This window comes from Amblyomma americanum, chromosome 10 (genome assembly GCF_052857255.1).
Source record: "Amblyomma americanum isolate KBUSLIRL-KWMA chromosome 10, ASM5285725v1, whole genome shotgun sequence".
NCBI classification, from domain to species: domain Eukaryota; kingdom Metazoa; phylum Arthropoda; class Arachnida; order Ixodida; family Ixodidae; genus Amblyomma; species Amblyomma americanum.
Window position 1 is genome coordinate 66,667,153 of NC_135506.1, and position 26,802 is coordinate 66,693,954.

Here is a 26,802-nt window from a genome sequence, read left to right on the forward strand (position 1 = left end):
TACATTTATGATTTATTTTCGAGTGTGTTCCACGGACGTGCTCCTGCGCCTTTTTTGCGCGCGCAAATTTTCGGTTTCTTTGCTATGAGGGGGCCATTACCGTTTACGTTCTAATTATACATCTCTATTTTCGGGTCTCACAGGTGTTTCAAAAGTAGGTCCCTAACCATCGATCAAGATTTGAAATACAGACTCGCTGAATATGAATGCGCGTGCAACGGAAACGTGGCCGGACGCTTACACACACACACAAAAAAAAAAACTTTCCAAACCGCGAGCAGGAGCAGCGAAAGCGGGGATGAAAGAGCAAATGAAGTTTTAAGGCATGATGGCGCAAATGACTCCCATTCAGGTTTCTGGCTTACGAGGTCAGATTGGCGCTTGTCTGGAGCTAATAGGACAAAAAGAGAGAGAGAAGGAAAGGAAACAAAATCCACATGACTTTCCAGCCTCCCCGCGTACGTAAGTGGCAACTGTGGCTGTACTGTACATCCGTGCTGGAATTCTACTGCATTAGCTGCGCCATACCCCGCTCTATTGTCCAATTGAATGCAGTCATTTCCAAGCCCATATATACCACGTGACCACTGGTGGCACAGTTTTCGAGAGCGAACTCTCCGCCGGCCCAAACAAGGGATGCAGAGGGCGCAGTTCGATCCTCTGTGCTTTTTTTTTTTTGAAAAACTGATTGTTTCGCTTTTTGTGGCTCTGATTAACGTTTGGTCGGCAGTGAAGGATTTACAGTTTGACCCTCTTTGCTTTTTTTTGGGGAAAAACTTATTGTTTCGCTTTTTGTGGCTCTGATTAAAGTTTGGTCGGCAGTGAAGGATTTTTTCATTGCTTTTTTCTGCAGCTCGATTCAAACTGGTGACGTCAGTGATGACGTCGAGGTTACCATGGACTTCGTGATCAGTGGAGCATATTAATTAGGGCAACGGCCTATCCTGAAAGATTCGAAACAGTGAAAAAAAAATATCGACGCAATCTAAGTCCCCTAGTGAGACTAGCTGGTTGCAGCGGAATCCGCCTTTCATTTTTTTTTTTGGCGTTTCCTGCCCTGTATCACAACAGCGCCTTTTTTTCAAATGAAGGAAGTCAGCAGTCATCTAAATCAAGCAAAGGATAGAAAAAGTGTCTATCATTTTAACCGACAGCGTATACAGCTGGTTCGATCGAAAAGCGGTCGGCGTCACTAGTAACCGACATCGCGTGGGCAGAACGACCGTTCAGCACAGGCGGTGGTCTCCGGTTCGAACTATCGCACTTTATCCTTAACTCTGAGTAAGCTCTGCCATTTTTTTAGGTATCTCTGCCGCTGCTACAGCCCACCTTTCCACTTATTGTTGTTGTTGTTGTTAGCCTATCAAAAGATGGCACATATACATCATGACAATAATGCAAAACAACACACCAAAGGCCAGAGATCCCACCCGCCCACCACTTTACTCTCATAAAGCACCTCCCCAGGTGTATACATAACGGAAGCTTCACAAGTACATGAACGCGCCCTAACTTTGTAGCGCGTGATACAACACGTCAAACGCAACTATTGAATTAAACAATATAGTTGCCACGTAGCTTTTACTTTGCATTTATTACTTTATTTTTCCGTTACCCTTTGTTTTTATTTTACATTGCTTGTTATTTTAATTAGAGTATTATCCTTTTATTTTATAGTTAGAGCATTACTGGTTGTATTTTGTAGTACTATTATTGAATGCTCTATTTCCGCAGTGGAGTTCTACGGAAAGTGTTCCTTTACGTGTACCTGTTTAGTACACGGGCGTTTTCGTACCCATTCTCTAACCTGGGTATTTCCTTCGCGCTCAGAATGTTCAGATTATGAAAAATAAAAGAAATCCGCACCAGTTCATGCATTCTTTATTCGTAGTAACAGTAGTAATATTAGTTTGTTCATTGTTTATGTTGGTATAACGTCCCGAAGGGTTGTTCTAATATGCAAATAGAGCGTGCCAAGGTTTATGGTGGGTTTAACGTCCCAAAGTGACTCAGGCTATGAGGGGCGCCGCAGTGAAGAGCTCCGGAAATTTCGCCACCTGGGGTTCTTTAACGTGCACTGACATCGCGCAGTACACGGGCCTCTAGAGTTTCGCCTCCATCTAAATTCGACAGCCGCAGCCAGCATCGAACCCGCTTCTCTCGGGTGGGTTTAACCTGTAGAAGCGACACGGGGGCTATCTGGAACGCTGTAGTGGGGGGCTCGGGAATAATTTCGACCACCTGGGGACCTTCAACGTGCGCTGACATCGCACAGCACACGCGCGTTTTTGCGTTTCTACGCGATCGAAATGCCCCCCCCCCCCCCCCCTCCATCCCCCACCCCGGCGGAGTCATACTGGGAGACTCTCCTGGCCAGCTCCGCGGCTGCTGACCAGCGCTGGATAATTACCGACGCCCTGAAGCGGATAGCCCTCCAAGGGCTGTCCTTTGCCCTGTAATGACAGCCCCCTAAGGGTTGCCTCGTTCTATGTTAGGAGCTCCTTCCGCCACGTCCGCTTCGCGAGCGGGCCTGGCGGATCCGCCTCGTTCGGCGAACGGATGGAAAGTTGGTCAACTTCAACTTTCTGGCGGACGAGCGCATCCGGCCGACGACCGGAGTGCAGCTATTGGCTGCTTTTCCCGTGACGTCAGTGACGTCCGAGCTACTCCTCCCTCCGCCTCGGTTCTGCCCTGCCGGGGCAAGATGGCCATCAGTCGACTGAACTGGGGAGCGCGGCCTGGGCAGTGGCAGCGATGTCGCAAAGCGTGTTATGTTGGCCACATCTTGATATTACCAGTGTTCAGAGCGACTGCAAACTTCGCCGCGTTCAGCAGTGTCGAGCGATAGTTCCGCTAGTTGAATTCTGTAATCATCTACGTTGACGGAGTTGACAGAGCGCCTCTTCAAACCGATGCAAGACCTGTGCAGTGGCGGTGTCACGAAGTGTTTATTTCGAGCTGTTTGTGGTTTTTGCATGCGTTTGTAATTCCTGCTGAGGCTCTGCAAACCGACGCAAGACCTGTGCAGTGCAATGGCGGTGTCACGAAGTGTTTATTTCGAGCTTCAACACGCACACCATGGCGATGCCGAAGCGCAGCCTACTAAGCCTTGGTGCAGGCCGAGGAACGGAAAAAAGTACCACGTGACCACGAAAAGAGGTTATTATTTGGGGGGGGGGGGGCGCTCGTACGGGAAGTAGGTAGGGAAGGGGGGGGGAGCGCAGTGTGGAGGGATATCGGGGTTTGGAGAGGGGGCAGGAAAGGAGGCAAGGGAGAAGGTAGTTGGGCGCATACCGATCTGTCCCTTGGGATGCGGGAGCCCGTTTCGGCGCGTGGAGCGATGCTGGCGGTGCGCTCACGCCGGCTAGGTTGCCATCAGCCGGAGAAGGCTATTGGACAGACGGATATGCCGGACGCGCCAATCGGCATGCTGGGAAAAATCCGCCTCGCTCGCAAGCGCCGAAGTGATCGTACAACACCTTTCCGCCTCACGTCCGCCTGGCGGCCGAAAACTGGCAGACCGCTCGCGAAGCGGACGTGGCGGAAGGCGCTCCGAAACGATCGTACAACAGCCTTTAGGGGGTTTTCCCCCTCGGTATTTGGCAATAAATGTCCCCCCCCCCCCCGAGCACGGGATCGAACCTGCTGTTTTGGGATTAGCAGCCGAGCACCATATTGAGTCATTTTGGGTTTATTTTTATTTAGTACCTGCTGTCTGAGACAACGAACGCATACGAAATTAAATGTTACCTAACGTAATAGGATCGTTGCGTTTATATCTCACATATACTGTATATTTAGGAGTTGGGCTTTTCGGTTTCAACTGAAAAAGACCGATAAAAGTACGCCGAATTTAGTTTTTGAAATTCGGTTTTAAGTGAAAAAGGGCAGTATTCTTTCCTTGCAAGGCCGGCTGTTCAATACGAGTTACACTCTAAGTTGAAAATTAACGAAGTAAGGAAGACAGGGGAGCGATGAGACGGTGGCATTGTTGGATAAGCCACGAAGTTGTGCGATTTGTGAGATTTTTCGGTTGTTTACACTCTTCTGCATTCCTGGAAGCACCACCTTCTCCCCGCCTGCTTATAATAATAATAATAATAATAATAATAATAATAATAATAATAATAATAATAATAATAATATTAATAATAATATTAATAATAATTTTGGGGGGGAAAGGGAATGGCGCAGTATCTGCCTCATATATCGTTGACACCTGGACCGCGCCGTAAGGGAAGGGATAAACGAGGGAGTGAAAGAAGAAAGGATGAAAGAGTTGCCGTAGTGGAGAGCTCCGAAAAAATTTCGACCACCTGGGGATCTTTAACGCGCACTGACATCGCACAGCACACGGGCGCCTTAGCGTTTTTCCTCCATAAAGGCGCAGCCGCCGCGGCCGGGTTCGAACCCGGGAACTCCGGATCAGTAGTCGAGCGCCCTAACTACTGAGCCACCGCACCGCCAGCTAGCGAGGCACTCTATGTTCACTATCATGCCCCTCTTAGAGCAGTTAGTGGATTAAGTAGGCTGGTTTATATCTTCTGCATGTGGGACGGTGACACGAAACTGTGCATGGTCTTCATGAAAAGTTTCATATCCTGGCTTGCGCAACGATTCAGCCACAGTTTCATCGCTGCCATCAACACGCAGACCCGCCCTCTCGCTCAGCCAGAGCGACAACCGAAAGAAAGTTTCCAAGACTAGTTCTTAGAAGTAAATCCATATGCGTTCTTGACTGCCGGCCATCTCATTGGCATTTATTTTTTAAATACGATCAATTCCTTCTACAAGCACACCTCCGAGTAGAAAATTACTGGCAAACGAATTGCTAATGCTGACAAAAATGCCAAGATGGACCCTAGGTTACTTTTGACTACACAGAATTAATTGCCACATTAAATCACCGAAAAAATCAGTAATTTTTTCGTCCAATACAATATTCGCCGAAAAAATTACAGGCTTGCACTTCAATCTGCTTAAGAGCGGAAATGCGAGTCTTTCTTTATCCTCGCTTTTCCCTTCCATTTTTCGTTTTTTTTATTTTTGCCCTTATTTTTGTTTCATTTTTGTATTTTATTTTTGTTGTTTTTTAATTTTTCGTTCTCTGTTTTCGTAATTTTACATTTATTTTCATTTTGTTTTTAGTTCTATTTCATATTTGGGTTTTGTTTTGTTTCTGTTTCATTACATATATGCTTCTTAGAAACTGTTGCATAAAAAACTTTCAAATTTTATTTTATTTACCATACAACTCATGATTCACAGTTCGTGCCTACAATTTCCGTCCACAAACTTCCGTCTACAGCTTCCGCCTACAATTTCCGTCCAAGCCTGTCATGAGTAAATAAAGACGCCTTAAAGAACCGAAAGTTGCATTATGAGATAAACACAAAAAAAAAGTCCGCCGAATTTTCGAAAAATAAAAGCCGAAAATTCCAACCCGTAACTGTATGGTGCACGATGCAACGAAAGAGAAGCTATTTTGACTCGGTGCTCTATGATTTAGAGCAGTGCTACCTGTTATAACTCTAATCCACACTCTAATAAACTCGCGATTTCACATCAATCTGGCGCACAATGCTTTAAAATTGCCGAAAACGCCCTACAGAAACGCTAGTTAGGCTTCTTTCTAGGCACCGGACTTCCTCCAATTTTGTTGATGGATACACGGTTGCCACTTTTGCACTGCCCAGCGCATACAACTTTCAGTGAGGAATTAACGCGCTAGCACAAATAATTTTGTCTGCAAAAAGGAAAAAAATATGCCAGGTTGCAAAAAAAGTGGGGCTGAATCGAGTTCCGAAACGGTTCGGAACGGTTCCTTTGAATCGTTACGGTTCAGGTTTCAGTGCCACGATGGTAAAAAAATGCGGCTTCGGTTCGGTTTTGGGTTCAAGCTCGGCTTCGATTCGACATCCTGGTTTCGATGGAGGCGAAGGTAGAAAGACACCCGTGTACTGTACGAGCCCATAAGAGTGGCGATTTGGGCTTGTTGGTCAGATATTTATTTTTATTTAGTAGATACTGCAGTCTCTGAAGACCAAGCAGGTGCGAGCATACAGATACAGTTTTTAACATAGCAGTGCTTACAGAAGCATGCATGTAACGTGAACTTGGTTCAAAAGAAGCAGGCACTAAAAATGGCATGCACAAGTGCTTGTTAAGAGAACAAAAAATACATCAACAGAACAGAATTATGATAGGATTGTACATTCGTAGCAAAGGCTTACGAACAAAAACGATAAACACAGTAAAATGTCGAATACGGAACTGCCGCTGCGCAAAATAATCACAGTTATCTACATCACAACGAAACCTCAAGCGTACTTCAAGACTGAAACACAGTGGTTAAAGCACACTGAAAATTTTCTGAAGAAAACTTTTGTAGGCAGATCATCACACTCGGTTATTGTTCGCGGAAAGAATGAAGGCGAACAAATTAGTCCGCGCGGCATAATAGAGCAAATTGTGGACGTGACAATGCCTGGATGAACGCGATAGAAACGGCATAATATAAGTGTTTGAGTTAAGATTTTGGCACTTTTCGTAAATTAAAAATAAAACTTAAGTCGTGCAGTTTTCCTTCTGAATTCAAGAGTTCGCATGTTATTGCCTGCGAGGGCCTTTTAAATAGAATGCGTAGCCCCACATTTATTGAATATAAAACGAACTGCACGTCTTTGAACCATTTCCAGCATTTTCTTATCTTTTATGTAGAAGCGTACTCAAGTAATGTTTTATAGGCGACACAAGAACGGAACGCTTTCTACAAGACTACGGTAGGCATCACGTACAGCGACTGCTAACTGCGACAAGCACTACAGGCCATTGTGCACTTAACGCTACTATATCGAACATTCGTGGATGCACTGCTGTTTGAAATAGAAGCCTTGATTTTCTTTTTTCAAAGCGTCGTGGGAGGTTAATCAAATGTTGTAATGTTTCTGCATCTCACGTCCTGCGACAGTCTACAAGTTGATGTTTGCATATCACGAGACATTTATCAGAAAAGGTAGCAAGTATTGCAAGGACAACGGCCAGAATTTTCAGCCTGTCTCTTAGTCAAGAGAGCAACGAAAATGGAAAGCAAAATTGGTTTTCGAGGAAATGACAAGTACAGACTCTCGCTTTTCGGTGGACACCTCAACCACGCCGCCAGAGAAGGGAGGAAGGCGGGAGTGAAATAAGAAAGAGAGAAAGAGATGCCTATTTGGAGGCTCCGAAAAATTCTGAGGGCACTTAGGTCTGCTTACGTGGAGGAATGCAAAAGCATGAGTTTTGAGGAAAGGAAACGTTTTGACGAAAGGAAAGGGCGCAGTAGCTCTGGAGCTTGACGACTCGGCGGTCACCTCAACCCCGCGAAAGAATGTTTTTTGAGGATAATAATAATAATTGTTTTTTTGGGGAAAGGAAATGGCGCAGCATCTGTCCCGTATATCGTTGGACACCTGAACCGCGCCGTAAGGGAAGGGATAAAGGAGGGAGTGGAATAAGAAAGATGTGCCGTAGTGGAGGGCTCCGGAATAATTTCGACTACCTGGGGATCTTTAACGTGCACTGACATCGCACGGCACACGGGTGCCTTAGCGTTTTTCCTCCATAAAAACGCAGCCGCCGCGGTCGGGTTCGAACCCGGGATTGGTTGGTTGGTTGTGAAACTTTATTTCCAGCGGATATAGAGGAGCGACACGAAGTCGCCCCCCGCTTAAACGGCGGCCGCTATCCCTTGGGCAGCGGCGGCTTCTTCAGCCAGCTGGAGGAGCTTGATCTGTATCCCCGGGTCGGGGCTGAGCAATAGAGCCTCCCAATGAGCAGAGTCGGTAATGAAGTGACTCGCTGGTAGGGACTGCGGGCAGTTCCAGATCATATGATTTAGATCGGCTTTCGCATCACAATTTTTGCATTTGTTTGAGTAGAGTCCTTCCGAATAGAAGCTACACAATTGGGGATTTGGATAGGTGTTAGTTTGAAGTTTACGCCAGGCTTTGGCCTGTTGCTTGGAGAGCGTTTTATCTGCTGGGGGGAATCTGAGTCTTGCATGCCTGTAGTGCTGCAGGATTTCTCTGTAAGAAAACAACCTGTCCTTGCCAGAGTATAGTGCGGGTGGGCTGCACGACCCAGCTCGGCGGGACAGTTCTCGAGCTAGGTTATGAGCCGCCTCATTACCAGCAAGGGAAGCATGAGCAGGCGTCCAGATTAGGCGAATGCGCCGCGTGGGCTGATAATTTAGCAGAGTCCGTGCTGCTTGTGGGGAGATTCTTCCAAACGTGTAGTTACGTATAGCCAATTTTGAGTCGCTGACAATGGTTTCTGCCGAGGGTCCCACAATGGCTAGAGCAATGGCTGTTTCTTCTACAACATGTGTGTGCTGAGTGCGTATAGTGCCCCCAGTTATGAGTGTACCACGTTCCGTGGTGACCACAGCTACCATCTTGTCAGCCGAAGAATCTGCCGCATCTACATATACCACAGAGGTATCATTAAGAAAGCGTTTGCCTAATGATTTGGCTCTCTCTGTACGACGTTCAGCGTGGAAATCTGGGTGCATGTTCCGAGGTAGTGGAGGAATGACCAGAAGCTGGCATATATATGTTTGGGAAGGTCAGTTGTGGGTCCGCCTTGTCGTTCGTATGTTATGCCTAGTGTGGACAGAATGTGTCTGCCAGTTGGTGTGGCCGATAGTCGTTCGTACTGCGAGACGGTTACCGCTTCAATAATCTCGCTTAGGGTGTTATGAAGACCGAGACCTAACACTTTCTCAGTCGCTGTGTGCATGGGTAGCCCAACTGCCTGTTTGACGCATTTTCTGATTATGGCCTCCACTTTTTCTTTTTCAGCTGACTTGAGATGTAGGTAAGGGCATACGTAAGCTATGCGGCTTATCACAAAGGCTTGTACTAAACGGAGAGTATTGCTTTCCTTCAAGCCCGAGTGGCGGTTACTAATGCGGCGAATGAGTCGCATAATTTACTGCGAGGTTCCCTGAAGCTTCCGAATTACGTCACCATTGAAGCCGTGTTCTTGTAGAATTAGGCCCAAGATTTTAATTTTGGGCACTCGAGGAATGGGGACTCCGCGAATACTGAGTTCGATGGCCGGTGGGGTTTGCGCAAGGGATCTGATGTTGCGGAATATGAGAAATTCAGATTTGGCTGGAGAGCACCGCAGCCCCCTAGGGTCTACATAGTTCCCCACGATATCTATTGCATGCTGTAGTCTCTCCTCGATTTCGGCATCATTGCCCTCGGCGGTCCACAAGGTGATATCGTCAGCATAGAGGCTGTGGTGGAGTTGCGGGACCTGCGCTAATAGGTGTGGAAGTTTCAACATTGCAACGTTGAAGAGAAATGGTGATAGGACCGATCCCTGCGGGGTGCCCTTGTTGCCGAGGGGAAAGTCATGCGAGTGGAGACCTCCTACTTGAAAATGCGCCTTTCTACCTGAAAGAAAGTCGCGGATATAGTTGAAGGTGCGGGCTCCCACCCCGAGTTCATGAAGGTTCTCCAAGATCGCATCATGTCTGACATTGTCAAAGGCCTTTTCCAGGTCAAGTCCAAGAATTATTCTGGTGTCCCGCGTTTTTGCCTCAATAATCTGATGCTTGAGCTGAAGCATTACATCCTGCGTAGAAAGTTTTGGTCGAAATCCAATCATGGTTGGAGGGTACAGCTCGTTCTCCTCCATAAACCGGTTGAGGCGGGTATGAACTACGTGCTCCATGAGCTTACCTACACAAGACATGAGCGAAATCGGCCTGAGGTTCTCAAGGCTGAGTGCCTTCCCTGGCTTTGGGATGAGAATGATCTCTGCCGTTTTCCATATTTGTTTGATGGAGCCCTCCGACCAACATTTCTGCATATACTCAGTTAGTGATTGTAGCGACACTTCATCCAGGTTGCGGATGATCTTGTTGGATACTGCATCGGGGCCAGTGGCGGATTTGCAGTTTAGCCTGGCAATCTCTGCCCTAGCCTCATCCACAGTAATGGGGGAGTCGAGCTGCGTGTTTTCCGGACCAGCATAATCTGGGAAGGCTTGGATAGGAGCATTTCCAATATATCTATCTTTAAGTTCAAGGAAAAGGTCCTCTGGTGGGCCTGCATACTCATGCACAAGCTTCTGCAGGTTCTGCCTCTGGGTGGTTCTGCTACCTGTAGGGTCAAGTAGATGACGGAGCAAGTGCCAAGTCTTAGAGACTCCCATATTGCGATCCATTTGGTTGCATATGTCATCCCAGTTTTGTTGAGTAAGTTTAGCTGCATGATCCTCGATCTCCTTGTTTAGCCTAGCTATTCTTCTGCGCAGATTGCGGTTCCACCGCTGTCGTTTGAGTCGGTTCTCGAGTCCACTCTTTGCCTCCCATAGGTGAAGAAGCCGGCTGTCCGCAATCTCCAGGTGGTCAGCCTGGTCTAACGTATGGGTGACTGCTTTGGCATCTTGACAAAGATCCTGTGCCCAGATATCTATGTCTAGTATTTCGGGGGTATCATCTTCTCGGGCGGCTCTTTCAGCGCGGAACGTGTCCCAATCGACAAGGGTGGGGGCTCGAGCGCTACGACGTTTGGGGCCAGTTGAGGTCACTATTTCCAATATGTAGTGATCGCTGCCGAAATTTTGTTGAGTGTTTATCCATGTTGGAGTGCCCGAATTTTTAGCAAAAGTCAGATCGGGAGACGTATCCCTGGAAACACTGTTACCGCAGCGGGTGGGGACTAGTGGATCTGTAAGAAGAGTTAACCCACACTGTTGTGCGGTGAGCCACAGTTTTCTACCTTTAATGTCCTCCTGTGCGTAACCCCAAGCCGGGTGTTGGGCATTAGTCTCCCGTGAAAATGACGGGGTGATTGCCTGCGAGCTTCAGGGTCGCCTGAAAAAGCGGGCCGAAGCTTGCTTTCCGTAACTTTGGGCTGCTATAGACATTCAGCACAAACAGACTGTGGTCGGGTCTCCTAGGCGGAATTAATTCGACTAGCACGTGTGTGACATTTGTGACTGGGGTATCGTGCTGTACTACCGCAATATTTCGTTTGACAAGAGTCGTGACTCCAAGCGTTCCACCCCCCGATGAAAAGGATTGATACCCAGCTAGCTTGCTATTAGTTTGTGTCTCTTGTAGTGCGATTAAGTCCGGTCCGTCCCTATTGTTGAGGAATTGTTGGAGTACAGCTCGTTTGCGGCTAAATCCTCGGCAGTTCCACTGCCAGATGGTGTAATTGGGTTGTGGCGCCATGTTGTTGCTAGTCGGATACCGCTTCAGAAGAAGCGGGTTTGCGAATTTTGTGAGGAAGGAGCCTGCTCTCTGCTTCCTGCTGCCAGCTGCCTAAGTTAATTAATTCCTGCCGGTGTCTGCATAATTCTTCCATGATGGAAGTCATTGTAAGCTGCACTTGAATGAGGGTGCTGTTAGTCTGCGTTTGCGCTTCTTCAATTTTGTGAATGGTGTCGGCTAGTGTTTGGCCTTCGGACAGGGAATCGCCTGCTTTTCGCTTAGGCGGGGGTGCCCGCGTTGATTCAGCATGCATGTCCGCTCCGGCGGAGGTAGAGGGGGTAGGTTTATTGGCGCCATCGGTCGTAGGCGGTGACCCAGCCTGCATTTGTTGCTGTTTTAGAGCGGCATTTTCTTTCTTTAGGTCCTCGACCTCACGAAGTAATTTCCCTACCAGCACTTTCAGGTCTGCTAGCTCAGAGGGGTTGGAGTTAGATTTCTGGGAGGCTTTATCTGCCCAGCCTACCTTTTGCGGGCCGACGGCGTCCTGGTTCAAACCGGGGTTCCGTGGCTGGTGTGAAGGAGTCCTGGATTTGGAGGCGGACCGGCCTCTCGGTTCCAGTCGTGGAAAGGAGCTGGATCGATGTCTATAATTTGTTCGTCCCCTGCTTTTGGAGCGGCTGCGTCGCTCTTTAGACTGCGGCGACTCTTGGCTATGCTGGGTCAGATGTGGGCGTTCCTGTTCCCAGCGGCGTTTGCTGACAATGTATGGAGTGCGGCAGATTTCGCGGCATTTGTTGCTGCCCAGTTCATGGCCCTTACCGCACAAGGCACACTCAGGCTCGCAGCTATGTGTCTCAGGAGGATTGGCCACGCCGCATCCGCGGCAGCGAGCGTTTTTCGGGTCCGGGCAAACGTCTCTGCGATGTCCGAGTTGTCCGCACAAAGAACACACTTCGTATTTTTTTTTTTGTAGAGGCAGCAGCGAATCATGCCACCACCGAAGCTGATCCAACGGGGAACTCGCTCACCGTTGAAGAGAATGAGGACCGTCTGCGACTGCGCACCCATGCGCCGGACTCCACATATTGGAGGATTCCTTGGATGCTGAAGGTTCGCAAGGATGTCTGCGTCCGATAGATGTTTCGGGACGCCTTGGATCACTCCTTTACCACTGCCATCCGGCGTGGCGACATACGAGGTGATGGCGATCTTCTTCGCGCCGTAGATGAGCTCCTTGATGTTTAAGTAGCGTTCCACTCGTACCGCGGAATGGGTGGCCACCAGTATGGTGTGTTGCTTGAAGTTGAGTAGCATGCAGTCTTCAGATGATTCTGCCAAGGTGAGGCCCGCGGCGTCCCGGATGAGTTGAAAGATGCCGAGTTGGCCACAGCTCTCGAGTATACGGAGGCCGCCCGATGGCCGGAATATCACCTTGGTTAGGCCCTTGGGTAGGCGAGGTAGGTTCGACGCCACCGATTGTCGAGCAAGTCGTCGGCCAAGCTTTTTCGCAGAGGAGTCGGCAGAGTGCCGCATGCTGCCCTGTCCCTGGGCGCGATCGGTTCCATTGTGTGCCGCGGGGTTATTCCTTTGGCGTTCGTGACCGGAGCGTTTCGATTCACCGACGGTGAACCAACCATATTGGTGCGAAACTTCTTCGGGGCTAATGTCAGTCCCCTCCACGGTGACTTCCATGTCCAATGTTGGAGGAAGATCCCACTCAGATAATGCGGCACAGCCCCGTCAGAGCGGGGTCGCTAGGCCTGGCGTGGGCCTAGCGGGCCGTGCGTACCGGCGAGAGCCGAAACGCAGAAAAGCTCGCAGAAACAGGCAAAAAGGGACTTGCCGATGCGTCCGACGGCGTTATCCGAGCTTCGAAGACGAAATCCAGGCAAGAGCGGTGTTGACCGTCGCTGAATTCAGCGGTGGGCATGGGTGAAGCGAGGAGCGTTCGCGCGAGCGTCCGATCCACGCCACGTCCGAGCCGGTTCTCTCGAACCCGGGAACTCCGGATCAGTAGTCGAGCGCCCTCATCACTGAGCCACCGCGGCGGGTATTAGAACCGTTTTTGATGAAAGGAAAGGGCGCAGTAGTAGTTGTTTATTAAAATAATAATAATATAAAGGACGGATAACATTTTGCTAGCCCCGGCATCTGCCATTGATACTGAAGCACCTGAGCTGTGGCAGCGGAAATAAAGGATATCAGGCAGAATGGAGAAATGAAATGAAAAAGGTGAAGGGACACAAAGGATATGGGAGAGGTAATTAATAATAATAATAATAATTGGTTTTAGGGAAAAGGAAATGGCGCAGTATCTGTCTCGTATATCGTTCGACACCTGAACCGCGCCGTAAGGGAAGGGATAAAGAAGGGAGCGAAAGAAGAAAGGAAGAAAGAGATGCCGCAGTAAAGGGCTCCGTAATAATTTCGACCGCCTGAGGATCTTTAACGTGCACTGACATCGCCCAGCACACGGGCGCCTTAGCGTTTTTCCTCCATAAAAACGCAGCCGCTGCAGTCCGGTTCGAACCCGGAAACTCCGGATCAGTAGTCGAGCGCTCTAACCACTGAGCCACTGCAGCGGGGGAGAGGTAATATAATAATAATAATAATAATAATAATAATAATAATAATAATAATAATAATAATAATAATAATAATAATAATAATAATAATAATAATCAATCTTTATTTTTTCGGTGCCCAGGAACAACCCAAAGGTCTTGGTGCTGGTACACCATTCACACGCACAAAATGTACATTTATTTCACTACAAAGGAAGACACTCAGGGGAGGTAATGCAGCAGTCAAGGCGATAGAAAAAAAGACACATAAACTAGGCGTGACAGCAAGCATGAAGCAAAAAAGCGAAAACAAGGAAACAGCGAGAACAGCGGTAAATGAAAACAGCTAGAACAGGCAACAGACATATAAATAACTAATAAAACAATGAACAAAGAGAATGAACACAAGAACGACCGATAACAGCCAAGTACAGCATATATCAAAATACAAACAAGAATAAAGCCAATACTAATATGAACGAATAAGAGATCTCTGAAATACAAGCTAGAAATACAATCATACACAATAAGAAATGTAATTAGTGAACGCGTTACAGACAATCAGGCGTGAGTACACAGTATTAAAGAAATAATATTAATGAAAACAAGTACACGTGATGTACAATTAAGGAGAGAAAAAACAATATAATACCGGTGCAAACACAAGTGTCGTAAAGACAAAATGCATGAAAGGGGAAGTTATGTATGAGAAAAAGAGTGCTCAAAGTGGAACGTCACGGACATTCAATATAAAGGAAGGGAGAGAATTTTCGAATATATCAAGGTGAGGACAAAGAGAATTAAACAACTTTTGCATTCTGTCCAGAGGGGAGAGGGAGTGCAGGAGCGCAGAAACTTGGAATGGTCTGAATTCTCTTATGCTCTTTCGCGGTACACGCAAAAGGATACGCGCTAGGAGCTGAGGGCATAGAATGTGACCATGAAGAAGTTTGTACAAGAAAATTATATCTGCCCTCACGCGACGGCAGCTAAGAGAAGGAAGCTGCAGTGAGTTACTCCGTCTGGGACGAGAGCTGGAAGTTTTGCAAGAAAACCGATGTTGAAAAATGCGTAAAAACTTTAGCTGAACTCTGTCGATTTTTCACAGTTCGACTGGCAAGTGCCGTTCCAAACAACAGACGCATATTCCAAAAGCGGCAAGCATATGGAGAGGTAGAGCTTTAAGAAAGGGAGTTGGGATCGAAACTCTCTCGAAAGCCTGCAGATGAAGCCGAGTGTACGCATAGCCCGTAGAGCAATGCGTTTTGTATGAGAGGAGAAGCTGAGGCTACGGTCGAAAAGTACGCCGAGGTCATTAATTTCATCAACCCTGGGCAGCGGCCTACCATTCACAGAATAAGAGTAGAGAAGACTGTGCGTTTTACGCGTAAATGAGACAACCTTGGTTTTAGATGAATTGAGAGTGAGCCCATTCTTCAAGCACCAATCAGAGAAGGCGGATATGTCCGATTGCAATGACAAGCAATCATGAAGAGTATGTATTGCCTTGAACATTTTTATATTGTCCGCATAAAGGAGAAACGAGGAGTTTTTGACCACGGAGGAAACGTCATTGATAAAAACAGAGAACAGAAGCGGGCCTAATACCGAGCCCTGAGGAACTCCGCTGGTTGGAGTGTAAACAAATGAGGTCTGTCCATTTACACTGACAAAGCAGGACCGATCAAGAAGATAGTTGCGTAAGAGGGCTACAAATGAAACGTCGATCTCAAGCAGCAGAAGCTTTTGAAGAAGTAATGAGTGAGTAACAACGTCGAAAGCTTTGCTCAAATCACAGTACACAGCGTCTACCTGACTCCTCTGATGGACTTCAGCTGATGTGTACGTCATAAAAGTCACAAGGTTAGTTGTAGTAGAACGACCTTTTATGAAACCATGCTGATTATGTATGATTACATGTTTGAGGTGGAAGGAAAGTACTTTGTGCAAAGCTAATTCAAAAAGCTTAGAGGTTGCACAAAGAAGAGAAATGGGGCGGTAGTTCGAAACATCAGATTTGTTTCCTGATTTGAAGACAGGGAAAACACGCGCCGTTTTCCACACGCGGGGAAAGGCAGAATTTTTCAAACAGTTATTAAATATCGTGGTTAAAACAGGGACGAAGGTACTATTGAAGGCTTTTATTATGGCGGCTGGAATGCCATCAGGTCCAGGGGACAAAGATGGTTTCAAACACTTAAGACTCTCACTAACTTCTCGTCAAGAAGAACGGAATTAGATGCGCCAGCTGGAAGGCATACGGAATCGCAACGTGGAGATTTGTACACGGAGGAAAAGTGTTGAGCAAAGCCGTCAGCGACGTTCCGAATTTTATTCCCATGAGAGTCAACTAAGTGGACACGGCAACCCCGTGGTGACAATGTCAACTGATGTGCCACTATTTGTGCAGGTACTTACCGGATTCTTTTCCATCGCCTTGGGCCGTGCAGTAAGCGCAGACAGCGGCTTCAATCGTCACCCAGCTTCTGCCGATGCCTTTCGACTGCCGTGCGCGGGGGGCGTACATTTTTCACACTGCGAGCTGCTGTCGTGGCACGTGGATACTACCTTCTGCGCACCCTCTTTGAGCACAGCGACGTCATCCACACTTCCAGCCCGGATTTTGCCTATAAAAGGAACGCCTGCGCCTTCCATCAGCAATGGACACGGCAACCCCGTGGTGACAATGTCAACTGATGTGCCACTATTTGTGCAGGTTGGTGGACGAAAATATTGCTGCCGTAGCAACTGCCTTTTTTTGATCGTGTTGCCGTGTCCACGCACATTGCTGGTTTGCTTTAGTGATTGTATCTCAATTGTAGGCCTGTTGCTGAAATTATCCGGTGATGTTGAGGAAAATCCTGGCCCGGATACAATGGAAATGATTCAACAAGTAATTGCTTCTCAAACTGAAATCCTCAGCAAATTAAGCGAAATACAGGAAAACCAAACATCGTCTGAAGCAAGAATTCTGGACATGCAATCCAGGCTGTCTGCTATAGAACAAAAGCTACAAACCTTTGACGAGTCTCGGGATAGGCTTTCGAAACTAGAAACTTTTGCTGAAAGATGTGAAATAGAAATGACAACAGTTTCGAGAAAACTTGATGAGTTAGAAAACCGCTCGCGGCGCAATAACTTGATTGTACGCGGAGTCAAGGAGGAGGAATCAGAGAGTGAAGAGGACCTACTACAGAAAGTAAACAATGACATCTTTGATAAAATTCTGAAACAAAGGGTGGACACTATTGAAAGGATTCACCGACTTGGAAAGAGGGAACCAGGTAGAGACCGTCCGATTATTATTAAACTTACTGACTTTAGGGATAAGATGAAAATAATGAGTAACTGTTTCAACCTAAAAGGCACTCAATTTAGTGTAAATGAAGATTTTTCTAAAAGGGTTGTGGAAATACGAAAAAATCTTTGGAACTCCTGTGCCGATGAACGAAAGAACGGCGTGAAAGCTAAGTTAATTTTTGATAAGTTAAAAGTCAAGAATACCTTATACGCATGGAACGAGGAGACCAAGCAGCGGTTCAAATGCCAGGTTGCCACTAGCACTAGCAATGAGTGACTAAACAATCATAAGACGGTCTGCTATAAAATTATAAATGTGAACGCTAGGAGCATGCTTAACAAGGTTGACGCCATAGAAAGTATATGCCTTGAACATGAACCCGATATTATGGTAATCACAGAGACATGGCTACATAAAGATATTAGATACTGTGAAGTTGCTCCCCCAAACTACTCCATAGTACGAAAAGACCGTGAAAGGAGGGGTGGCGGTGTTGCAATACTGGTTAAGAGTAATATAGTATTCTCAGTTATAGAAGGGTTTGATGATTTAGAAACTGCATGGATTAAAACCAGACTGAATGGTCGTACTGTCTTAGTGGGTGCTTTCTACAGAGCTCCCAATTCAACCATAGACGTGCTTGATAACCTAAAAAAGTTACTGGACCTAAATGTACACTTTGGTGACAATATTATGCTGACAGGTGATTTTAATTTGCCAGGAATTGATTGGATGTCGCTTTCTCCCGGCAGAGTTGATACAGCTAGCAGTGAACATCTGATCGAACTCGCCTATTGCTATGGTTTGACTCAGATTGTTGAAAAGAGTACGAGAGTATGTACGACAACATCCTCGATACTAGACCTTGTCTTTTTGTCATCTGGTCTACTAGAGTTTTTGCTGAGTTGTGATGTTGAAGAAGGATTGTCTGACCATAAAATGGTGATTATGTCGCTCAATATGACTCACGAAATATGTCACAAATCTTGCAGAAAGACTGTTTTGAATTTTGCGGCTGCCGATGATGTCGGATTACTGGACTACCTTGAAATCTCGTTTGATGAATTCATGTGTTTATATCAAGACGGACTTGGCACAGATAAGTTGTGGGATTTTTTTGCAAACATGACAGCGAAAGCAATTGAGATGTTCATTCCTAAAACCACGAAAATAACAAAAAGGAAGCATCCTTGGATTAATAGAGACATTATTCACAAAAAACGACAGCTCAAAAGGAAACGAAAAAGATGCTCACAATACCCAAGCCCTGAATTAAAAACCTCCATATGTCGTATGAGCCAAGAGTTAAAGCGACTCATCAAAGAAAGTAAAAATACCTTTTACAGTCAGACTCTCACCAGATTTCTTACTGAAGCGCCCAGTAAGTTCTGGCGATATATAAATGGCGGCGGTAAAACTCACCATTCTAATGAAGAAGAGAGCCCCCAGAGGGCTGAAAGTTTTAATTCATTTTTTGCATCTGTTTTCACTGAAGATGACGGCGAATCACCGTTTTTTGAGCCTCCAGGTTGCCCTCCTATACCCGATTTAGAAATAAGTGAAGAAGGAGTTCTGAAACTCCTTTTGAATATCAACACTAGAAAGAACTCAGGACCGGACGGTATCCCGAATGAATTCTTATATAGATATGCAGAGTGGAATTCTAAATTTCTTACCAAAATCTTTCAATCGTCTATCGACAGTAGTTGTGTTCCCATTGCCTGGAAATGTGCGAAAATAGTGCCTGTGCATAAAAATGGTCCCACTTCTAACGTTGAAAATTATAGACCCATTTCCCTCATTAGCACGTGTTCCAAGTTACTCGAACATATTATGTACGCTCACTTATCAACTTTTCTTGAGAGTAACAATCACCTATTTGTAAACCAGCATGGCTTCCGCAAGGGGCTTTCTACCATCACACAACTCACGGAAACTGTACATGATCTTTCTCAGTCAATTAATTCCCGCATGCAAACAGACATCATAATTTTGGACTTTGCAAAGGCGTTTGATAAGGTTTCGCACCCTAAGCTATTACTAAAAATCAGTGCCATATTTAAAAATGAAACTATAACTAAGTGGTTCAGGTCATATCTTTCGTCTAGAGTACAGTATGTTCAGGTTCAAGAGTATAAATCCAACATCATGCCAGTCGATTCTGGTGTTCCCCAGGGCAGCGTTCTGGGCCCTCTCTTGTTTTTGATCTTCATCAACGACTTGCCTGTTGGTTTGAGCGTTCCAGTTAGACTGTATGCAGATGACTGCATCGTTTATAAACAAATTAATACTCCAGAAGATCAGGCAGAACTCAATCAAAACTTGCAGAAAATACATGAATGGTGTAAGGTGTGGCAGATGGTATTAAATTCAAACAAAACAGTTTTTATGACCATTACAAGAAAGAAAACTGTCCTTGATTACAGTTACAGCATTAATGGTAGATTATTAACTAGAGTAAGTAATTTTAAATACCTTGGAGTAACACTCACATCTGACTTACGCTGGAATTCACACATAGATAATGTATGTACTAAGGCTTCCAAGGCACTCTGGAGCTTGAGACGCAATATGTGCAGTGCAACTCCTGAAATAAAAAGTCTGGTTTTCAAAAGCCTAGTTAGGCCTATCCTCGAATATGCAAAAGTTGTCTGGGACCCGTACACTGCTTCCAACTGTTCTAAGCTGGAAAGAATCCAGCGTCTCGGAGCAAGGTTTATATTTAATAGGTATCGTTATTCTGATTCTCCAACTTCTTTGTGTAAATCTGCTGATTTGCAAACACTTGACATTAGAACCAAATGCGACAGACTCAAGTTTCTTTTCCAGATCGCTAACCACTACTTGAAAATCGATCAAACAAAATACTTTGAAATTAAAACAGGGGAAACATCACGCCATCGTCACAGTTTGTACATCCCAATGCCGCCTGTCAGAAATGATTGCTTTAAATTTAATTTTTTCCCGAGAGCCATTAAGGAATGGAATATGTTACCAAACTCCGTTGTCACGTCACAATCACTAAGCGAATTTTTAGATAAACTGCACAATATTTTATGTTCTGCATGATTTCTATGACAATGTTTTCGTTTTGTTCAAGTGGCAAACACAATTATGTATGAAATTTAGTGTTGATCTCAGTGTTTGTTTAATGTGTTCTTTTTCTGTTTCAAGTTTGATTTCCACTCCTGTAATATCCCGCCCAGGGCTGACAGTATGAATAAATGAAATGAATGAAAATGAAATATGACTATCAGATTTATTCGAGCGTTTGCGAACGTATCTCCAGAATTCAGTATTACGATTAGAGGCACTATTCTCTAAATATTCAAGATAGGACTCATGATCACGCTTGTACAGGCGTTTGCAAAGGGAACGCAAGCGGCGAAATTCATCTGCCCATGTATCCAGCCCAGGGCGTTTCGCTTTATGGTGGGCCCGCTCCTTAAGTTTCAGCGCTGTTCTAAGTTCCTTGGAAAACCAGAACGGAGACTTGCTACGAGTAGGAGTGTGCACAGGTATGTACTGGCGCATACCATTGAGAACTATTTCAGTGAAGCGAATGACTTGTTCGTCAACATCGCTGATTTCGTTTAAGACGGACCAGTCGACAGAAGAGAAAAAACCGAAGAGACCAACGTAGTCGCCAAGTGCATAAGCGAAACGGGGGGAATTCCCCGCACGATTTGAATTAGCAGAAGGTGGGACAGAAACCGAAGCCGTTATTAGAATTGGAGGATGAAATTTGTCACAGCGAGTAAGTGAGATGTCAGATGTCGAGACACGAACATTTTCAAAATTAGATAAACAAATGTCAAGAACATTACCACAACAGTTTTCAATTAAATTGTGTTGCTGCAAAGTGTTAAAAGCTGTGAAATCTAAAAGCCGGTTGCACTTACTAACTACATAATGATTGTTGTGAGAATATGTAAAGGTATTCCAATTAATACCTGGAGTGTTAAAATCCCCTAAAATGAGTAGTTTGTGCTTGCTATGAGAAGTGATAACGTATTCGATAGATTGTAGTACATCATCGTAGGCAGAAGGAGACAGATTAGGGGAAATGTAGAAAGCTGCCAATAAAAGTTTTTGATGTCGAGTTAAAGTGAGCTCTAACCAGGCAGATTCTTCGATGGTTTCCAGGTCGGAACGCCGAACGCACTGCACGGAACTGTCAACAGCAATGAGCACTCCCCCTCCCTTTTGTTTAGAAGCTGATTCAGGGCGGTCACTTCGAAAAACAGAATAGTTATTAGGAAAGAAGTCACCTGAGTTAACTTCGCTAGACAGCCAGGTCTCAGTAATTACAACAGCCGAATAACAAGAGGCTAAAACATTGAAAAAAAAACAGGTCCCTTAGTCCGAAGACCTCGGGCATTTTGGTAATATATATCCAAGTTAGGGTTGACTGCAATCAACCGTCAGCTCGGAAGGATGTAACATACCATCCAGGAGTTTTCCACGAAAAGCCTTGAAGATGCAGCCCGTAGGCCACATCGAAGGGTCAACAAGCTGATCGTAGAATTCCGCGCTGACTGTGAGGTAGAAGGACGAGTAGGAGTCATATTTCGTTTTCAACCGCCGGCAGGAAAGGGAGGTGACGTTCACGGACTTCAGATGGTTCGTTAAATCAGCCGACGTTGTCTCGGGGCACAGCTTGGAGACGAAAATAGCCTTCGGGCGCTTCTGAGGTCTGGCGACGTTCAGACTGGATGAGCTCGACGAGCCAGTGATGGCTGGGCTACGGTGCTTCTTCTGCGCCTCAGGCGAATTAACTATAAGGGGGGGAACAGATACAGATGTCGGGCAGGTGGCCAAATCAACGGGTGCCATCCCACAGTGAAGGGCAGCAGAGTAGCTCTTAGATGGCTGGAACATACGGGGACTGCTCGCGGACAGGGGCTCGACGAAAGGCGGATCACGCTGCGATGAAGCAGGGCGCCGCGCAAGCTCCTCGCGTAGGCTGCGAACATCAGCCCGCAGAGAGGCAACGACCTCGGCCTGGAGAGCGAGCGCCCGCGAGTTGTCACCACGAAGGCGCTCATTCTCCTCCCGCAGCTGGGCGACCTCGTCGCTCAGAAACGAGATTCCCTCAAGTGCGTCGAGGAGGAGAGCCCGAAGCGAGGCAAGCGCACCGTCAGGTTCGCCCGTCGGGGAGGAAGCGAGGGAACCGGTCGGGTCGGTCGGGTGATGGGGCTGGTGGGCCGTGGAAGAAAGGAATGCAGCCGCTGACACGCCACCGTCGCTAGGCTTAGCACCGCCGCAAGACGACAAACACAGATTGCACATGAATGGTCGCGAGCCGGACTTCAAAAGCTGCAGCTCGTCGTCACTCCAAGTGACACACTTCGCGTGTACACGTTTGTTGCAGTCGGCACATCGAAAAAACTGCTGCTTACCAAAAAACGGACGGGAGCACAGCACACATGCGTCCTTACTGGGCGCCATGTTGAAATTACTACTACAATAATAATAATAATAATAATAATAATAATAATAATAATAATAATAATAATAATAATAATAATAATAATAATAATAATAATAATTGTAATAATTGTTTTGGGGGGAAATGAAATGGCGCAGTATCTGTCTCATATATCGTTGTGCACCTGAACCGCGCCGTAAGGGTAGGCATAAAGGAGAGAGTGAAAGAAGAAAGGAAGAAAGAGGTGCCGTAGTGGAGGACTCCGGAATAATTTCGACCATCTGGGGATCTTTAACGTGCCCTGACGTCGCACAGCACTCTGGCGCCTTAGTGTTTTGCCTCCATAAAAACGCAGCCGCCGCGGTCTGGTTCGATCCCGGAAAGCCCGGATCAGTAGCCGAGCGCTTTAACCACTGAGCCACCGCGGCGGGTAAAAGGGGTAATATACACAAACTATTTACACACGCGCGCAGACCACTGTGTTGAATACAACCAGGGCGGGGCGTCCAGTTGTTAGTCGTGCGCAGTAGCTATCAGAGCTCGGCATCTCGGTGGACACCTCAGCCCCGCGAAAGCATGTTTTCAGGTAAGGAAACGTTTTTGATGAAAAGAAAGGGTGTAGTAGCTCTCAGATCTCGAGCTCTCGGATGTTGACATCTTTTACAATTAGTTTCCACATTTTGCGGACACGTTTTTGCCGGCATAGCCTAGAAATGCTTTCGCATTAATAATTCAACAACCTGGCGGTCCCTTCTCCCCGAGGCATAGAGTACCTCAAGATCTGAGAGGACAAGGAGACCCTCCTGCGCTCGGAGGACCCGACCGTGCAGACCATCGCCATTGGCCGGGCCGCCAGTGCTATGAACCTTAGGAACATGAACACTTCTGAGCAGGTGGGTCGTGTAGGGACCCAGGAAGCTGCATGCCTCGAAACCTTTTTTTTAATTGGTTTTTGGGGAAAAGAAATGGCGCAGTATCTGTCTCATATATCGTTGGACACCTGAACCGCGCCGTAAGGGAGGGAATAAAGGAGAGAGTGAAAGAAGAAAGGAAGAATAGGTGCCGTAGTGGAGGGCTCCGGAATAATTTCGACCACCTGGGGATCTTTAACGTGCACTGACATCGCACAGCACACGGGCGCCTTAGCGTTTTTCCTCCATAAAAGCGCAGCCGCCGCGGTCGGGAAACCTTCGTTGCCATAGTGTTTTTGTCTCTGTCTGTTGCTTAAATCGCGAAACTAGACGATAGCTTTTCTCCTCGTGATTGTCACGTCTTGAGCACAACACACCACGCACGCTCGAACACGCTAAGGGCTATCATTATATTGCACTGTGCGTCCGAAACAACCGGTGTCGTCTATTGTTGAGTCGCCGCCTGCGAGTTTTCGATGGGTAGACCGGAGTGTACATATCGTGAACATCCCCCAAGCAGCAATTAACAATGCGGTGCTTTGGGCGCCGAAGGGGAAGATGGCGCACATCACCATAATCATCAGCATGACTACGCCCACTGCAGGGCAAAGACCTCTGCCATGTTTCTCCAATTAACCCCTTCCTTTGCCAGCTGCGGTCACCGTATACCCGCCAACTTCTTAATCTCATCCGCCTAACTTTCTGCCGCCCTCTGCTACGCTTGTCTAATCTAGGAATCCACTCCGTTACTCTTAAGGACCAGCGGTTATCTCGCCTTCGCATTACATGTCCTGCCCAGGCCCATTTCTTCCTCTTGATTTCGGCTAGGGTGTCACTAACCCACGTTTGTTCCCTCACCCACTCTGCCCTCTTCCGGTCTCTTTAACGTTACACCGATCATTTTTCTTTCCATGGCTCGCTGTGTTGTCCTTAACTTAAGCTGAACTCTTTTCGTTAGCCTCCACGTTTCTGCCCCGTAGGCGAGTACCGGTAAGATGAAGCTCTTGTACACTTTTCTCTTGAGGGATATTGGTAAACTGCCACTCATGATCTGAGAGGGCCTGCCCCACCCCATTCTTATCTTTCTTGTTATTTCCCTCTCATGACCTAGATCAGCGGACGCTATACCTGCCTTAAGCAGACGTATTCAGTTATCACTTCTATCACCTCGGTCCAGCACCTCGTGAAGTGCTGTTCCCTCTCGAGCTCACTGAGCATTACTTTGGTTTTCTGCGCACGTGGCACGCAGATGTTGCAGGTCGGAGTTCAAAGCTAGTCATCAGCGTGCTTCGTTAGGAACTAATCACGCGCGCAACCTGCAAATAATTATTATTGTGTAAATAGTATTTTTGTGTATATTACCCTATCCTCTCTTCCTGTCGCCTCACCTCTTTCATTACATTTCTCCATTCTACTGCTATCCTTTATTTCCGCTGCCCCAGCTCAGGTGCTTCAGTATCGATGGCAGATGCCGCGGTTAGTAAAAGTCTTTTCCTTCTATTTTATTATTATTTTAATAAAAACGACTTATTACTATTACTACATTCGTCGCAGGGGGAGCGATGGGAAAACAGGCGCAAATGCGCATGGCTGGGCTGGGCACGATATTTGAAAAAAGTATCTTCGATACCAATACAAGATGCCGAACCAAACCCATTTCTGATACAGATACTCGATACTGTATAATCGATACTTCAGTATGCCACTGAAATCGCCAATATTTAAAAGTTCAATTTTTAGTTCTATTACATTTCAGCTATATTTTTAAGCACTGGCCGCTCGGCTACTCATCCGGAATAACCGGGCAGGCGCGTTTCGATGGAGGAGAAATGCAACAGGCGCGCGTGTGTGCTGTGCGATATGAGTGGTTATTGAGGAAAGAAAACGACGCAGTAATTGTATCACTTCTCGGATAGACTAAGAGACTAAGAGACAGGATTGACTAAGAGAAGAAAGGAAAAAAGAGGTGCCGTAGTGGAGGGCTCCGGAATACTTTCGACCACCTGGGGATCTTTAATGTGCACTGACATCGCACAGGACACGGGTGCCTTAGCGTGTCGCCTCCATCGAAACGCGGCCGCCGCGGTTGGGTTCGAACTCGGGTACTCCGGATCAGTAGCCGAGCGCCCTAATCACTGCGCCACCGCGGCGGGTTCTTCAACGTGAAAAATCCCCAGGTGGTCGCAATTATCCGGGAGCTTTCCACTACGGCATCCATTTCTCGCTTTCTTCTTCCTCCCATTTACCCCTTTCCTTTGAGGTGCGGTTGAGGTGTCCATCGAGATATGAGGCAGTTACTGCACCATTTACTTTCCTCTAAAACCACTTAGTAACCACTGAGCCACCGCGCAGAGTTTTCTGAAAAAGCCGTGCACCATTTCTGCTTAGCTGTAGGTATACACTTAGCTCCGCACACTGGCGCTCGTTGCAGAACTGCGCAGTTTTCGCAGCTGCATTTTGTCTTCGTCACCGTACCCATAAATCGCCGTGGAAAGCTCCACATTCTATGCTGTCTCAGTTTCTCTGTCCTCTCTATATATCTCTCTTCCTTTGTCTATATGGTCGCAAATCTTTTGGAATTAGTTGGCTGTCAAGTGTCACTTCGATGCTTTGGAATCCGTGTGTTGCTATTTAGGTTTTTATCTTTTCAATTATTGCGTCCGCACGTGTGCCAAATGCTCCAGACACAGAGGCGCCTGTGGATGTTACCCGCCGCCGTGGCTCAGTGGTTAGGGCGCCCGACTACTGAGCCGGTGCACCCATAGTTCAAAACCGACCGCGGCAGCAGCGTTTCGATGGAGGCGAAACACAAAAGGCGCTGTTGGTATTGCTGATAGGAAGAAAAGGAAAGTGCATGGGCTTGCCTTCTGGAATCAAGCCGAGCCACGCTCGCTGCCGCGTGCTGAAATTGGGAGGGGTAAAGGATAGGAGAGCAAAGAGTGAAAGAAAAGGCGCGCGCTAATATGCCCCGGGCCGATCCCGGAGGCAGTGCAATACCGGGCCGACCCGTGCCAGAGGGCTTCAAGCCAAGCACTCTGCCATATTCCAAAAATAAGTTTAGTATCTTGGGTCCAAGGACACGCAGCAGATATTAAATCAGGTATCAGATAACATGGTGGTGGACACCACCCAGGAGTCCCTCTGCAGCAAAAGGCGCCCGTGTGCTGTGCCATGTCAGTGCACGTTAAAGATCCTTAGGCGGTCGAAATTATTCCGGAGCCCACCACTACGGCACCTCTTTCTTCCTTTCTTCTCTCAGTCCCTACTTTATCCCTTTCCTTGCGGCGCGGTTCAGATGTCCAACGATATGGACCTCCTCCATGTTTGTAAACAAACGAGGTGGCGCTGCAGTCGCTAGCGAGCTCGTGGTAGGCAAAAGGTCG

The 26,802-nt window shown here is 46.8% G+C and overlaps 1 protein-coding gene across 1 annotated transcript; it reads left to right on the forward strand.

Moving 5' to 3' along the window:
• Nucleotides 1-437: 437 nt before the first annotated feature.
• LOC144108374 (uncharacterized) lies at nt 438-17,366 on the forward strand. Its single transcript, XM_077641623.1, has 2 exons — nt 438-462; nt 16,371-17,366. Exons 1-2 carry the CDS (start codon nt 438-440, stop codon nt 17,351-17,353), a joined length of 1,008 nt encoding a protein of 335 aa, XP_077497749.1. The 3' UTR covers nt 17,354-17,366.
• Nucleotides 17,367-26,802: the final 9,436 nt, after the last annotated feature.